Below are 17,220 nucleotides of genomic sequence, written 5' to 3'. Positions count from 1 at the left end.
AGGAATGCACTCGTGTGTGCATGGGCATGTGAACACTGCTTTCCAGCAGAAAAGTAGCACTGGTTTTACTGGTAGCAGTGCTACTTATTTATAGTAATAGAGTTAGACATTATAAGCAGAATGGCATTTATAAAACAAACATATCACAAGAAGGGAGAAAACAAAAATTTAAACTATTAGGCAATAAGAAAATTAAATTAAGGGAGAATTGGCTTGAATAAAAAATGTTGACGGAGAGTATCAGAAATATTAGATAATGGGAAAGCTCTCAGAAGTAAGACTAAAGCACCCTTGTTTTGCTCTTTTTGGACTAGAGTTGACAAATACTCCAGTGTTGAGTTCTAACAAAGAGACAAGATCACATTCTAGGTCTTTTTGTTCTGCCTTTAACAAGTCCTCATAGTGATACACTGATGAGACCAGATACCAGATTGTTATCTAAATTCAGCTGCTGCACTCAGTGTTAAGACACTAAGTTCAAACCACACATTGCCACATTTATTTCACAAGTCGAGCCTGAGGATGGATTCCTCCAAGATGAAGCAGCCCATAAGCATCATTCTCTCCCTCTGCAAAGGCACTTTAAATGCCAGGGGAACAAAACCACCATGCGGCTCTGACAGTTCACCCTTCAGCACACAGACTGCAAACACATCTCTACACTAATTGTCCAGACTGAAAAGGAAGCAAACATTTAGTTGCTGTTTGCATAGAGGCCGCTTGTAATTTGATGTAACGTACTGTACATCAGTCAACACATACTGAAGAGAGAAGATAGACACTGCAGCGAAGGCAGAGAGGCAGTGCTGACATCCAACACATTTTATTTACCCTATTATAGATGTTCTTTGAGTTCACCAAATTACCAATCAATTTATCTGATCTCTAAAAGCTGGCGTACTGAGGTATATTAACTACTAAACTTTACAAGCTTTCAGCAAAACAGCCATTAAACAGGTGAATTGAGCACAGGGTACTGGAAGTCAGTTTGAGAATTGGCCAAGGGCAACAACAAAGCAGCCTCTCCCCACAGACAGGGAGAGGGCAAAGGGGCCTTAGGAAGGCAGACTCGAGATACTGTTCAGCCCTAATGGGCATGGGTAGAAAGGAGAAATCAGGGATGCTGTAATCCCTCCTCCTCCCCAGCATGACATTTAATGTCTGTGGATCACTGGAGAAGATGGGAAGACAGAACTGGTTCTGATGACCATTTCAGTTTCTATCTTTTATCTTTTTGTTCCCATTCAGAAACTTAACATGCGGAGAGGACAAAAATCTTCAGTTCTTTAAATATTAAAGGCTGTGCCCTGAGAAACTGCTAGAGCCACTGCCACCTGAAAGTTGTGTCCACACAGCCTTGGACAGGCAGCTCGAGACACTGGGAAGTGATCCAGATGATCAGGTTGGATCCTATCAGCTTATTTCAGAAAACTATACTGGGAATTATTTTTGTGTTCAGAAGATTAAATCAACACTTCAGTGAACTGGGTGCTTCATTATATTGCTCTGCTGGCCTGAAAGGCAAAGTGCTTTTTTGGATCACAGCTGTTGTAGGTTCATATAAAGCACTGCTAGGTTTGTGGGAGGAAGGGTTGGCAGCAAGGGCAGGGGATGACAATAGAACTGAACAAATTAGGTAAGGAAAAAAAATCGAAATAATTAAGAACATCATAAGGCTCAGTTACAAAGGTAAGGACAAGAAATACTTCTGAAAGGAAAATGCATTTTTTGAGACCAGAACTTGGTTTTGCTGTTCTTCCTCAAAGTAGCCCACAGCACTGGCTGGAGCAGGATGTTGGTGGCTGGCAACACAGTGACTGGAGGCAAAAAAAGCAGCCCTTCCACACTCAGCAATGGCTCACATGCAGCCCTAGGATGTTACAGATCATTTTATTGAGAAAGTAAATGGTGTTGGTGACACCTGCCAAGACATATCAACTCATTTAGAAAAGGGCACAGAATCTTTAACTCCCACTGAGGGGGTAGAGTTCAGCTGAAGATAACACCTCATCATGGCTAGCTTTCTCAAAGGTAGGTGAATTCTCTCCAGGTCTCGTGGGTACAGGCACAGCCTGGAATCCCAACTCAGGCAACTCGTTCCTCACGCCCTTCAACAGAAATTCCTTGCCACCTTCCCCAAGTGACCTCAGTTCATGCAGCCCCACAGAATCTGCTTAAAATTGATCATGAAGACTCAATATCAACATATTATTCTGGAAGGGGTTTTTTTGTGTTTTCATTACGGGTGTTTTTCGTGGTGTTTTGGTTTGGTTTTTGGTTGGTTGGTGGGTTTGGTTTTGTTTGTTTTTCCAGGCTGCTGCCACTTTCTCCACAGAGATTTTTACTGAGGTTACTGGCCAAAAAGCATACAAACCACAGTGGATATGTCTCATATCCATATATATATCATATATGAGGTCTCACCCTCATGTCTGGGGGTGACCTTGATGCACCAGGAGTGTGGGACTACTCCAAGAAGGAGGATCAAGGCCAATAAGAATAACAAACAAAAATAAGTTCTCCTCCCATTCTTTACACATCCTAAATGCCTTACAAACATGAATTAAATTATAAGTGCAAGGGCAAAAGGATATTAATCTAAACAAGCCAGACAGAAGGTAGATGCCACACAAAATTACAATACTTGTGAAGCTAAGCAGAGAAAAAGATGCAGTCTATCTTACTAATAATAAAAAAGGTATTTTTGTTTAATGCAGTTCTTCCCCAGCTACATAAATACTCTACAGCTTATGAATACCTCTTGTGCTACTTACTGTTCTGAAAAAAGACAAGCAGAAAAACATTGCATATTTATGTACCCACTGCTCACAACAGTCCACAGCCTAAAGATAACGTGGGAGCTGGAGCTTAGGAAAATCCAAACAAAACCAAACACATTGTCTATAGCAAGGAATTTCGCTGCATCCTTGAAGAGAAGGACGAGATTACCTTCAGCCCTTCTCTGCTGTTCTCTCTCTCTACCCCAAAAGAGCTGCCCATGTTTTGCTTTACTGTAGCACCACCCTTAACCTTTGTCAGGTCAAACCCAGCAACAGGCCAAATAGCAAAAGCAGTCAAACCAATATTTACTCAGGAGAGAGCACACAACTAATATGCTAAGTGAAATCTCCTGGCATCTGAAGGGTTCCAGGAGCAACTGCATTTCTTTCTTGTTATACTTTTTGAAGGATGTTCTTATCGTTTGGAGAGAGCAGGACAATGTATATATGGAATCCTTAATAAAAACCCTGGTTCTGAGCAGCATGTATGTTAACTTTCATACCACGCTCCTTTCATCTCCTTCCCTCCCGGCTTCTCAGTAACATGTAAATGCATTAAAGAATATCAGCTTAAGCTTCTCAAATTGAGTGTTTCTAAGGTTTTCCTTAGAGGTTATTAGGTGCAACTCTTATTCTTTCTACCCAGAGAAACACTACAGTAGCAAACTTCCTTCTGAACAACTGAGACAAGACCCACTTATTGTGAAACAAGTCCAAATTACATGGATGAGACGTAAAATTACTCCAACAAGTCAGAGTTAGAAGTTTAACTGCTTATAACAAATTACCCAGGTCTCATTACTGGATTACTTATTGGGGATTAGAGAGCCACATTGGAAACAAGAGTGGAATGGGACATCTGTATCACCAGCTCCAAAATCCTGCAATTACACACAGTCATATAAGAAATAGTCAGTCCAAAGAATCTATTCCCTGTAATTTTTCTTGATTAACAAAATACTTCAGGCACTCCAGAATAAAAACATGCAAGTAACCCAAGAGACTGAAACACAGAACTACAAACTGCCAGAGTTAAAGTGAGGGAGACCAAGGGTCTAGTGTCCTGACTGTCTGCAAGGAATATGTTCAATAAAATTTGATTTTAAAAACTCTACAAGTGTGCACCACACTGCAGACAGAACAAAGCCCACCACCCCTACACACACACAACCCCTGACAAACTGATAGTGAAGGGTGCAGCAGGCAGAATATCTCCCAACAACAAATCACAGCAGTGGCTTCATCTCAATACAGCTACTTCATGCATTCAAACCTGCACTCAAAATAGCTGAATGCTACTAGTAGCAGCAGTAAGTGGCATTTGCTCAACACTAGTCAAAAGTGCAAATCAGACATTAGGCACTACAAAGAAGCAGAGAACCGAGCAGTGATTCTGATACAGCTCCTTATACACTCATGGCCCACCCGTACCTTCAGCACTGTGTGCACAGTTCTGCTTCACACCTCTCAGAGGATTAAATAAATGTGGAAGAGTTTCAAAGACAACCAGCCAGAATGATCACAGCATTTGAGGCAAGCGCCCTGACCTTGAGCTCATCCTTGGACATTCACTTTTGGTCACAGGCAGGACCAGAACACTGAAGTAGATGGACCTTTAGTGGGACACAGCACTGCTGCACTGTCCTCCCTCTTCTGGTGCTTTTGTAGAAGAAGTGGGGAAAAAAAAACTCACAAGCTGAAACACTGAAATTTTTCCATACATGTCCTTTCCTGTGCAAATTTTAACAAGACTTCCTAGAGAAACTGACTTTTCTCAGCATCTGTTTGAAATAGGGAACATCCATAGTTCATCTCATGCAAAACTAAAGAGAAAGCCTTTTTAGCATTTTTATAGCTTTACTGTTTCGCAACACTTTGCCCTCCCATTATAAGCTATTCCATCATATAGATGGAATAACTGAGATAGATGGACTAAGTAATTGTTTCAAACTCCCAAAAGAGAAACAGCTATTAGAAAATGAGCAGTTTTTTGCTTCCAATTCTGCACTCTGTCCAGTAGATTTCAGTATTCTTTCAGAGATTACAAAATAAAAGGATAATGTATTCACAGAATCTGCTGCATTCAAAGAAACTACCAAGTTCAATTCTGGTCAATACATCTCAAAGACAGAGCCGCAAGGGGCAAAAGGCCCAAAGACAAACAAGCAGAATGAGAAACCTGGGAAAATCATTCATACAAGCAGAGGCCGAAAAGGTGAGGTCTGCTCACCTTAATGGGAAGGTAAATTAGGGTACAGAAGTCTACAGATTATGCATAATAAAGAGAATTCCCTTTATCTCTTTCACTTAAAGGATATTTAATGAAAAAAATATTTGAACCTGGTAACAGAACATTTATAGAGTATATAAGCTAACCCATAGTACACACTGCCACGTGATATTGGAGGCAAAGAGCTAAACAAGGCTTCAGGAAAAATGCCTGAGACATGTAGAAGAACAATGGCAATAAGCCAAGTTCCATTACAGTAAGTGAAAATACTGAATGGAAATAAATGCTTTTGCAGCAGGGCACGTGTCAGCCTCTGACTGACAACACTTGAGAAGACTCTTCTCAAAGTTGTTCTCCAGAAGTTCTTTTGTTTTGGTTTTGTGAGGTTTTTTTGCATCTTCTTTCAAAGTCTTTGAAAACTGGCCACTATCAGAAGAAACAGGATAGTCTGTGTTTGATTCAGCACAGCAGCTACTACGTTGTAAGACGTATATAACACAATTATTCTTAGCACTCTACCGTGAAGGTCCTTACGCTCTCAACAACAGTTCAAATCAGCCCTCAGGAACAAAACTCTGTCTCCTACTATTGAATTTTGTTATGATGCAGGAGCGTGGACAAAACCAACCTGAAGTTATAGATGGGCACAGCAAGCAAGGAGAGGGGGGAAATTCCTGACAGCTTGATCCTTATGAGAAATTTCCATTTTCTCACTCCACACTGAGCCACCATACTCATTCACTCCCAGCCCAACACCTCCAAAATACCAGTGACTGCACTCCAAGTGACCATCCCCTCTGAAAAGAGCAGAGAAAGCAAACTTCGATTTCAGAGCTCCTCCTCACCCCTTTATCAATATCTTTGTTCTAATATAGACACACATATATATATATATGTATATGTATGTATTTACATATATACATACATATGAAAAAGTATATCTAAGCCTGAGTTGGAAGGTTTTAGCACAGTGAAAGAAAAAAAAAATAATTGTCATGGGCTGCGTGTATTCAACAAATAAAAGCGGAATTATATAAAAGCAACAGCTAATAAAAAAGATTGTTCTGTGCTGTGTTTTCCATCTTTCCAACCATTATAGGAATAAAATTATCCACAGAGAAGATCGAAAACCTTTTTCAAAACTAATACAATTAAGCTTTATTACACGGTTTCAAGTACATTCCTCTCCTCTCCCTTCTAGCCCCCACCAACTCCCACTCCAATCCAGATGAACGGTTGGAAGCATTCTTCTATTTTATAACCAGCAAAATGTTAGTGTTTAAGGGTCAGAAACTATCTGGTGTTTCAAGAGAGGAAAGAAAACCTGTCCTTTTTATCTACCTGCTTTTGTAATGTGTAAAAACTAGAAGACAGTTTCTATGCAGCTCTGCAGTTTGAACAGGACTATGGCCAAGTCACCTTGCTACCCTGAGAAGATCCTGAACTGAAATATCCATCACCCTGTTTAAAACGTTACCGTGCAACAAGGGACGTGAAACACAACAAAAGACTTCAAAAGGAGGACAATGCAACCTGGACACAAACTTCTCCCCACTCCACTGTCCATAAAGGACAGACACACATACAAATTTTCCCTGTGGTTTCTGCTTCATGAAACTAGATCCAGAGAGAAGAATATAATAGAAGCACACAGCATGAGACCAAGAAATTGCAAAAATTCCCTTTGCGTATGAGCATATGGACAACTGTGATAATTAGAACGATAGCTGCTAGATTGTTTGCAATTTCACTGAACAATCCCCATTATCTAGAAACAGAATTTAAAAACCTGAATGCAACACTGAGTGGTAGTTTTAATAGTTTATTTTTTAATGAACTGTATGGATTAAAGTGTTGCAAAATTGTATTATGTGAAATTGCTCATGGGCATGTTTTACCATCAATGGCTTTAAAAAAAAAAGGCTGTATGGACAATCACACAGTAGCAGGGAATGAGAAGGGGAAGAGATGTGCCAATATTTTTCTACTATTTTTATAATCTGCCGTTTCCCCATGTTTCATATTCCCCGTCACACTACATGTTGGTAGTAAAGCTGATTTCTGTCTCTTTGCAACCCACCTTTTTCATTGTCTGCATTTCTTTTTAGTCATAGGACTCATCTACGTGTCACATGCATGCAACTCCCTGTCAGGAGGTCTAATTGCTTCAAACTGAAGAAGATTATTCTCCACATTTATTAAAGAATAAAGACTACTTATAACATTATTTCATTTTGCCAGGAAGTGAAAAATGCATTAGTTCATAAGGAACAGCATGGCTGCTCCTATTTTTATGGCATCAATTTTTAAAAACTCATCATGGTAAACAATTAAACAGAGAAGCAAATCCTGTGTTTAGGGGAGAGGTTCAAATCCCTAAATGAATTTTCAAAGGTCATTTCAGGCTTAAAAGATGCTTGACGGTGTCTCTTTAAATCATGTTCATTTCAAAGGCTTATCCAGCAAGGAGCAGGCAGTGCTCTGCAGCACCCCCCTTTGAACTGCTGGGCTCCCCAGAGAAAAATTAATAATACAACTTTAATTCACATTTATACCGAGATTTGTGTTTGGATTGTTTTTTAGAAAAGGATTTTTAAAATGAGGAATTAAAAAAAAATAGTAGCACTTATTTTTTGAACCCAGCTTCCATGTAAACCCCATGTTGAAAAAGAAAATAAAGTTTGAATTACTTTAATCAAAAATCATCCACTTGAAAACCCCTTATATTTCAAATGCAAGTTGTTCAAAAGGTTTGGTTTGTGCAGCTTCTTCAACACTGAACTATGTAAGGTGTGGGGGGCAAAGAGACACCAGGAGCTGACAGTTCCATGTCCCAGCACAATGTCTCTTGTTTCTCTGCTCTTTGGATCCACACAGCTCTGCATCCAACCCCGTTAGTATTCAGAGACCACCACACTAAAGAGAAGTGAGCCTTACCTTCCTCTCAATGCGGGCCAGCTGCTCCTTATAGAAGGCTTCTTGCCTCTTCAGCTCTGCCTCCCTGCCTTGCAGCTCCACGGCCTGGCAAGAAGAAAAAAGAGCATCAGTAGACGACGAAATCAAAAATAAAAACTCAGAGTGCAAGGAAAGCACATGGGATGAAGACTGGAAGAGACTAAAAAAATCATTGCTCAGGACTGACGCATGGGATCCCTCTCAGTGGAACTACAAACTCTCAGTATTGCAGTTCACTTTGGATTATCTCCACAAGTTTGAAATGCTCTTATTTATACCATACTCAAACCCATAAACTTGATTTTATTTCTCCTCATTAAATGAAAACATATAGTCATAGAAAGGTGACATCTTCCTACTGCCTTTTCCATAACTCTACCTTACCCAAATCTTTGTTTTTCACAAATCATGTTTATTACTCCACTTCAGTGTTCTTCACCTTACCTTAAAAACAAACTTCAAATCTTCCACTTAACACACACTTGCCTCTTGGAGTTTCATAAAACTTGTAGAAATTTAACAAAACCCTACAATCACGAGGAAGATCTGAAATACAAGTCTATGTTGTAATATTTTTAGAGCAACACGCATTCTCACCAACCAAGCATTTGCTTTTACACACATATATAGGACTACCCTGGTAAGTAAGAACTCTCTCCACATGCCCCACCAGCACACCCAAAGTTCCTCTGGCCAGGTGCTGCAGATTTGGAGGGGAGATGGCATGACAATTTCTTTTCCATCTTCCCAAGCATAAATGTGACACTTCCAAAACAGCAAGCTTGATATACAGGCACATGCTTGAGCATAACCTGGTCATCAACTAAATGATGACCAATCACATGGTTACAGCAACAGCTTTTGCCTTGTAACTCTTCACAACCAGGAGCACTTCACTGCATTCCCACCTCCAAAATGAACTAGCCGTAAGCAAACGTGGCATTCATAGACCCGAGTCAAACTTTCTGAGCTTAAAAATAACAAGAGCAAGAAGAATGGCATTTGTTTTTCTTCCCCTATTCTACCCCAAACTCTCCAGGGCCACGTAAGGTATCATCAGGTAAGAAGAATTTTCAAAACAAGAATCATTTAATATGAACACAAACCCCACTAATCTATAGCATCCTGGCAGCACTCCTCCTAACTTGTAATGATGATGGTACCATCACAGAAAATGCTGGTCCAATATGATTAAGCATCTGGGACAGAAACATCCTTGTGGGCTCAGACCTGCCATTTTATGGCCAACAGCCATTGTTAATAAGAAAAATTGCATCTGAAAGCCAGTTGCTCTGCATTTCCTTCTTTCTTCTCCACTGCTGATGGAAATATAGTGGTATAATAGAGCTCAGAAGAGATTTTAAACTAGGCAGTGAGGGACAGTTGACAAGCAAACAAGAAAAGAAGTAGGAGTACATGAAATAGAGGGTTTGCGGGGGAGTGGTGGTGTCTGTTTGTTTTAAAAGAAAAAAATATTTTGGTTCCTATGTTTGTCATCCATCCAGACTGGAAAGGTACATGCACTACAGACTCACATCTAAATCCTCTTGATCTCAAGGACACTTGAATAAAGGCAAAATCTCTGGTTTTGCTTTAATCAGAGTTGCTACATATTTCCAACCCACAAACCAGCTGAAACAGAATGGGAAGTGGGGCGAGAATCATCTTCCCCATACACGCAGCCTGACCAAAGAGATACCACAGCAACAACAGGGGCACTGATGGGCACTTTGTAAGTGCCAAAATTATTACCATTTCTGTGATATGAGAACCAAAGCTGTCCTTCTGAACCAATACCCATCTTCCGTACAGAAAAGGAACAAACAATTTCAACTGAAATGAAACAGATGTAAGAAGGCAGGGTGATCTGGTGGGTGGCCAAAGGAACCCTATTCTCCTGCTGATTTTGTGCATAACACCCATAAAATCAGATTACCAAACAAGTGATTTTTATTTCCTCAAGGAGAACACAAATAAGACAAAGAATGTAAAGTAACACAGGACTGACCCCTCTGCACAATTCACATGGAAGGTACTTTTGATGCTCTGTGTATCTTGAGAAAAAGATAAAAGAAAAAACACACACAAAAAGAGTCAAAGGATCAACTCTTAACAATGCCAGAAACTTTCTTCTGCTTAATCTAAATAACTGAATTATGTGCCAGTGCTATAATCCTGGGATAACAGACTATTCTGGAAGCACAAAGCCAACATGTGTAGCAATAAGGGTGGGTGAGAGGCTTTATTCTGTTTCTGGCAAGACACAGATACGACACCTCTGGAAGGGACCACAAACCAAACACCTAACCTCTCAAGTGGGGTGCTGAGATGCAGACACAAGAGGTGTGCTGATAGGCACGCCGGTGACCCATGGACTCCAAGCAGACGTGAGTGGAGCTGGGGTGCCCACAGTGAATAATGCCTCCACACCAACACACCCTGCAGCAGACAGACTTCCTGCCAGTGACTTCCTCAGGGTCTTGCAAAATTGACGGCAAAGAATCAGAACTACACCTCCCAATTGCAGGCTACAGCCTCAGTATACACACCATTCTTCCCTCTAATTTCTCCCATACCATCTCCCATTATTCTTCTACTTATTGCCCATAAGTTGTATGATGAGCCAGAGGTTGCACAGAAAACTTCTACTCGCAATGCAAACATTTCCAATGTCTTGCTTGTTTTCAAGAGCTGCTGCTGTTTCAAGTGCATTGAAGTCTACTGTGAAACATTCTATTTGTAACTGATCTGCTTGAAAGCTGCTTTCTGTTTCACTCTATCCCCAGCTGTTATTACTAGAAACTTTAGTACACTTTATGATGATGTTTGAAGTACGAATGGTACAGTCAGAGCGTGTGTCATTTGAAATATTCACTGTTCCAAAACTAGGTTAGGCAACAAGGGACACTTTGTATGAATACAGGATATTTATTAAGAGTTTCTCTAGTCCTGCTGCTTATTCCCTACCTGAAGTCAGAAGCCTGTAATGTCCCAGACAGGACTTGCTGCTATGGAGATGATTACAATTTCACAGGGAATTCAGATTGCAGGTGCCTAACAAAGCATCAGATACACTTTTCACATAAAGGAACTAAAGAAGGAAGGAGAAGAGAAGACATGCTTGATAACAGACTGGTTTGAAGATCATGTATCACAAAGTTGCATCTCACAAACACACTGCAGAAGCTCCATCTGAGCTCCAACAGATCATGCAAGATGACCAAAGCCCAGAGATGACATCTAAGAAACTGTAGTGCAGAACACGGCAGAGAATGTGATGTCCAAGAAGTACAAAGACAGAAACAGAACAGGAGGAAGGAAGCAATAGTGTAGGTAGGTGTAAAACACAAATGCACCCAAACTTAGAAAAGTAGCGTGGGACAGCATGCATATGCAAAAGACAATGTATGCAATAGGCAACTGGCCTCCAGAGAAAACCTAGGTATAAAATATATCCAGGAAATGCTCAAGAACTCCCTGTGATCTGACAGAAGTTACAACCATTGCATTTCTACAAAAGGGCAGGGAAGGTGTACTACTAGTATGCTACTACGGCTTCTGTAGGCATGGATCCATGGACCTGTTGAGGGGTCTTTGAAATTCTTCTTTTATCTTTACTGTTTTTCCACAGCCCAAAGTTTTTCAGGTTATCTCAGTGCTGCTTTTAACAGTGACAAAGAGCTAGGGCAGAGTCATGCACAATTCCCTGGCTCCTGCCCCCCTTTATCAAGCAACCCATTTAGAAACAAACTGTGAAGGCACATTTCTAAAGCTATGTATTACATACTGGCTCAGCTAAAGAATTCAAGCACTGGCCTGCTAGCTGACAGGCAGGCCAAAAGAAATATTTGACAAGCCTCTTAATTGAGGTAATGAAATATTATGGGTTCATTCTCTATGAACAAAGCCAGACACTCTTTGCCTTGTCCTGAACTGACACCACCATGCAATGCATCAGACTGTGCAACGGATCTCCTAGAGCCGGGCTTCACTCGAGCTACACCCATTCACAGAGTGACTTTGGCTTTGCCCCTCATGAAATATCAGCAGATTTTTATTATTTTTAATCACAGTCCCTTCTCAGCACCTTGTTAAACATGAAAACTAGGAAGGAGATCTGCTTGAAAAAAAAGAGCTTTTGGCAGGGTCAGATTACAGTAGGGAATGTGGCACCCAGCAATAGCACAGCCCACAGCTGAAGGCTACCATCAGGCTGTCTGTCTCTACAACACTGTTGGGAATCTGGGATTTGTGTAAAATCACATGGAGAAAATTCAACTGGAGGGGGGAAAAAAAAAAAAAAAAAAAAAAAAAAAAAACCAACACAAAAAACCCTCTTGGCAAAGAGCAAGTTGAGCTAGAAGGAAAGGTCCATACCTCAACCTATAAAGAACTTCCCCAAAGGCAAGTCACAGCACTTGGGCAACATCATGGCAAAAATATTTATCTTCTTGGCAAATCACATCCACCAGTCACTAGACAATCAGTCATAGGCAATCCAGGGAAGGATAAAGGAAAACATCCTTAAGTCTCTATCAAATAGCATCTTTCTACATTATCCTGTCCCGAGAGGAGTTATCAGCTTCCTCCAGGGTATCCAGTAACATCTCTGCAGCAGCCCAGCAGACATGTTTTGGCCCAGTACCTTAGCTTGCCACCCTTCACAACTACAAATTCTTATACCTCATGTTTTCCCATGTCTTTTCATGTCCAGGTGGCAGAGGAGGAAAACAAATGCTATCAAAAGCTCCAAGATTGGAAGAGGGAATTGACAACACACTGCAGAACAGAACTAGCTCCAAAATGAGCTAGCTTGCATGCTCTTCACCAAGCCTAAAGGGAACGGCAGAGCTGAAAGGGCAATGCTGAAACAGCAAGAGGCAGCTTGTGCACATCATGCCTGAGACTGAGCAGCAGAACTTTACAGGGAGGCTTGTACTGGACAAGTAACCACAAGGGAGCCTTGACTCAACCTCCACTTGCATCAGCAGAAATATTACCGCTGCTGTAGCCACCTGCAGTCGCTATTCCAGACACACGAGGCCTACAACATCATATGCTTTTTGTCCTTCCTCTCATTCTTTGTAAGGCAGGTGATTTGGTCTTGTTTTGTTAGCCAGATCCAGACTCGTGGCCTTAAAAAGCAGTACTGGTGTAACCTTAATTTCCTCCTGTTTCCACTACTCTCTTAGCCAACACCACACATCACCAGATCAAGTTTGGTTTAAGCAGCTGTAAGCTACACAAAAGGAACCAGTGAAAATCTTTATGGAGGAAATAATATGCAATTTTCTAGCTGAACACCTTTTAAAACGTAATGACAGAAAATAAAATCCTGCATCTGTGCTCAGCAATAACAATCTGTACACACACAGTAACAACATGACACTTGGAATAAGCAAGACCCAGAAAAAAAAGAGAGAGAGAGCTTACCCAGGCGTCCAAATCCGCGGGCTTGGAATAAAGAGAGGGCAAGAGAGAAAGGAAGGGAGAGAGAAGAAAAAGAGAAATCAGCAATTTAGAGAGGCTGGCTGCTGCTGCACAATGTAGCTTTTAGGATGACAAGTTTAGAAAAGTTCCTTAAAAATGACAAGCATCTTAAGCAGTGCAGTGCTGTCCCCTGTTGGGAACAGTGCTGTTAAAGCAAAACAAAGCACATGCACCCCCAAAAAGAAAAACAAAATAAAGCTCCCAAAGACTGCTGCAGGATCCCCCTCCCTCTAGGTTGGAAGCCAAGAGAAGACAACAGTGAAGCAGCCACTTCCAGGGAGTCCTGCAAGGTGCTGCACAATGTCACAGAAGCTGACAGCCACAGCTTGCACGGATGAACGTGGCAACACTAAGCATGCGCAAAAGGTGGCCAACAAATTTGCCTGCAAAGAACAAGTATCCTTTTGCAAGGGCATTTTTGAATGTACAAGCTGACCCACATAGCAAGTCATCTTCTTTACTGTACAATTTGAGAGTACTTCCTAATAGTAAGTATGGAATACTGATTGTATTTCCAACCAGATCCCCTTTCATAAGCTATAGAACACACCTCTAGTGCCCAGTCCAAACCTCCGCCAGACCCAAACCCAGGCTGCCTTCACCTGCTCCTTTGTCAGCAAGCCTGTTTCAGTATGAAGACAAGCAGACAAAGTTGTATCACCTTTTATTTAGTTATTACTACTTTTTACTTACACAGTATCTCAGCAGCAGCAAAGCAAACACAAGATGATAAACATTTCATGCCCATAACCACCTCCTTCTGAAGCCAAAGCATTTATGAGGCAGTCACAGCTCTCATTTGCTGTCCAGGGCTGCAAGCCTTCCCTGCCTCTCAGGGCTACATTCAATCAGCAGCTCATCCACTAAGCAGGAACTACAGAAAGGCTGGCCTTTTATATTATGATTATTTATTTGAGGGGAGTTGACAGGGCAGGAGGAACTTTCCTCTTGGTCATAGTTCAGTGCCAGAGGGAGCTGGCGGTGGAGTGCAATATGTTTATGAGCTCTGCCATCATTTTAATGGCACAGAGCGACTACTTCAGGTAGCTGAGGGATGGTGTGTCATCAGCTGTGTCCCCTCCATCCTCATCCTTTGCAACAGCTGAGAGGGCTGCAACCAAACATCTACACTCCAACCAGGGGAAGCCAATTCCGCCATTTCTGCAGACAGGGGCATCAAGCCCCTGGCCAAACCAACCAATACACAACAGGTGCTCACTGGTAAGCACTGGCCCATCTTGACAAAAGCCTGATTCAAATAACATTTTTCTTCCCTCTGTTTTTTACAGTCAGGACAGATGTGTTCAGTTTTGTTTTTACATTTCAGCCATTGCAAGGCTGTCCGTCCTCAGCAGATGGACAGAAGGAACAGAGGGCTCTTTATGGTGCATATTATTATTTTGAGCAGGTAGGTCATGCACACTGGTAGCTCTTTATTGGATGTACATCTGTCATCCCTGGGGTGCCTAAGCCATTAGCTGTCACATTCCTGGTGGACAAATGCTTGCATGACAAAATGAACACAAGGTACTAACTCAGTGGCACTGGACAGTTGCTGAAAAGAGAGGCAGGAGAAGGAACCAGCCCTGTCACTGAGAGGTGGTCCCTCTTATACCCCTGTAAGATATAATGTACACAGCAGAAATGCAGTTTTAAGAAACATAACACTGCTACTAACCACAGGGTGTCTCTTCTGCTGGTACTGCCAAAGACTTTCATTTTGGAAGGGAAAAATTATTGCTCCAAGAACAGACAGATACACTCCACTCATTGGAAACAGGAAAATTAAAACAGGTGGAGACACACTAGGCCATATCACTGTGTTGGGAAAAACAACTATATTTGGAGTGAAACACAGACTAAATAAAATAATTTTTTAAGAAAGAAAACTCAAGAGGGCTACTGGTTTCTACCTCCTAAGCATGTGCCAAGATCTCTTTATAAACCTGCATTTACCAGCTTTGACGGTTAATAAAGGACACAGCATGTCCACTACTATTTTTTAAGTTTACTTAAACTGTTGAAGAAATGAGCAACATGCAGGTTCCCTAACCAAGGGAGTTTCACTTCAAGCTCACAGTAAGGGGCTTGTGAGTTTTATAATCCCAGCCCTGGGACACAAGCCATTTTTTAGCACTCTTGTGCTAAAACAAAGGTTCATCTCTCTTCCACTGGCTAGCAAGCACAGGAAGATGAATAAATCACTTAATCATTTGGGGTCAAAAACAAATAAAGATATTTCTCTTGCCTCTGTCAGAGGCAAAAGTTTATTGAAACAGGATCTCAGGCCAAATCAACAACCCCTGTCCTAGGTACTTATACAGGTGGGAAATAGGACACAGTCCACTTGGAGGAGTCTGGCTAGAAAATGGAACTACATATGTAATTCACCTATGCTTTCAAAAATTCCACCTTTCAGCACCAACTATTCAGGCAGGGGATGCTTTCTCATGTGTGAATCAACAGCCCAGCTTCCAATGAGATCAAGAATACAGCACCAAATTAGTATTTCACAGATAGGGACAATTTCCAGCATCTTTTCCCAAGCCCACACACCACATCACCCATACACGACTGCTATAACAGGCACATCGCTCAAGTCTGTCATGGTCTGGGCAAGTGTAAAAATGGCAGCGAGCACTCCAAACATAGTTCTGCAGTTGGCAGTGAGGAAGGCAAGGATCAGAATGATAAAACAGTGGCCTTAGAAAGAGCAAAGCCTTTGTAGCCTGACGGGAACCAGCTTCAGCCTAGATGTCCATTACCTTGCCACACTCAAAAACTCCAACGTAAAACTAATTTAACTACAGTGTGACCAAGGACTCCAGGAATCCAGACTACCAGCTTGGTAGAGATCTCCTACTTAAGAACACAACACAGTATTTTTAGGGACACTGCCAACTTTGGGAGTGGAAGATAGAGTGGGAGATGCGAGAAATGAGAGGCAGCAGGTGCCCAAAACCCAAGACAGCTGCTGGCAACAACTTTTGCACTCATGTCAGTATCTGAAGAGCTCTGCAGCACATATTCTAACATCTTGATGACCAGACTTCATCACTGAATGAGCAAAGAGTCACTTCTTCGTAAGGCGATAATCCAGCTCTAAACTTTTTCACGATGATAGGAATTAAAGAATATATCTAGAGATTCAGTACCCACTCCAGACCCTTAAACACTTCCAGTTTAGTGGAAAATTGAAACAGTATCAATATCAAATGTAATAAGAGTCAGAGATGTAACCAACTGACAAAGGAGAAGAAGCAGGAAGAGACACTGAGCAGCAATCAGTTTTGAGGAAAGGCTGCGATGAAATTGCTCAACTCTAATTTATACAGAGCATACACAGTTCCATAAACATGAAGATGGGAAGCAGCAGAAAAACCCTCTGCCCTTTTATGATTCAGGGACAACCACATTTCTAATACTTATGGCATTGCTGCAAATAGGTTTGCAATGCTGACAGTTGATAGTTTTCATTTAAAACAAAATAAAGAGAAACCTATTTTATAAAATCCCTAGTAAACCATCTGCTTTCATTGCTTGCTTTAATACTTCAGCCCATTCCCACATTCTCCTTTTCCCATCACTACTTCTATACATACATATATACAGTTTTCATTTTGTAGGCTGCCAACAGACAAGGCATTCAATGTCTATAGAAATCTTGCCGAGCGTAGGCTCTCTAGAGATGTATGCTCAAGATACTTATTTCTGATAGCAGGTGAGTCAACAACTCCCTCTAAATTTTTCCCTCCCTGCTTCAAT

General features: G+C 41.3%; 1 protein-coding gene across 1 annotated transcript in view; it reads right to left on the bottom strand.

Moving 5' to 3' along the window:
* The window catches only part of LOC103775219 (coiled-coil-helix-coiled-coil-helix domain-containing protein 6A, mitochondrial-like), a gene marked incomplete at both ends in the record, with an annotated part of 72,384 nt that overhangs the window by 28,203 nt on the left and 26,961 nt on the right, over positions 1-17,220 (bottom strand). The window contains 2 exons of the mRNA XM_008942662.1: positions 7,948-8,031; positions 13,399-13,419. Of these exons, the coding sequence (XP_008940910.1) occupies positions 7,948-8,031; positions 13,399-13,419 (105 nt within the window). The remainder of the gene's footprint in view (positions 1-7,947; positions 8,032-13,398; positions 13,420-17,220) is intronic.

Source organism: Merops nubicus, unplaced genomic scaffold (genome assembly GCF_000691845.1).
Source record: "Merops nubicus isolate BGI_N331 unplaced genomic scaffold, ASM69184v1 scaffold18836, whole genome shotgun sequence".
Taxonomy (NCBI): Eukaryota; Metazoa; Chordata; class Aves; order Coraciiformes; family Meropidae; genus Merops; species Merops nubicus.
This window is presented reverse-complemented; position numbering and strand designations above follow the sequence as displayed.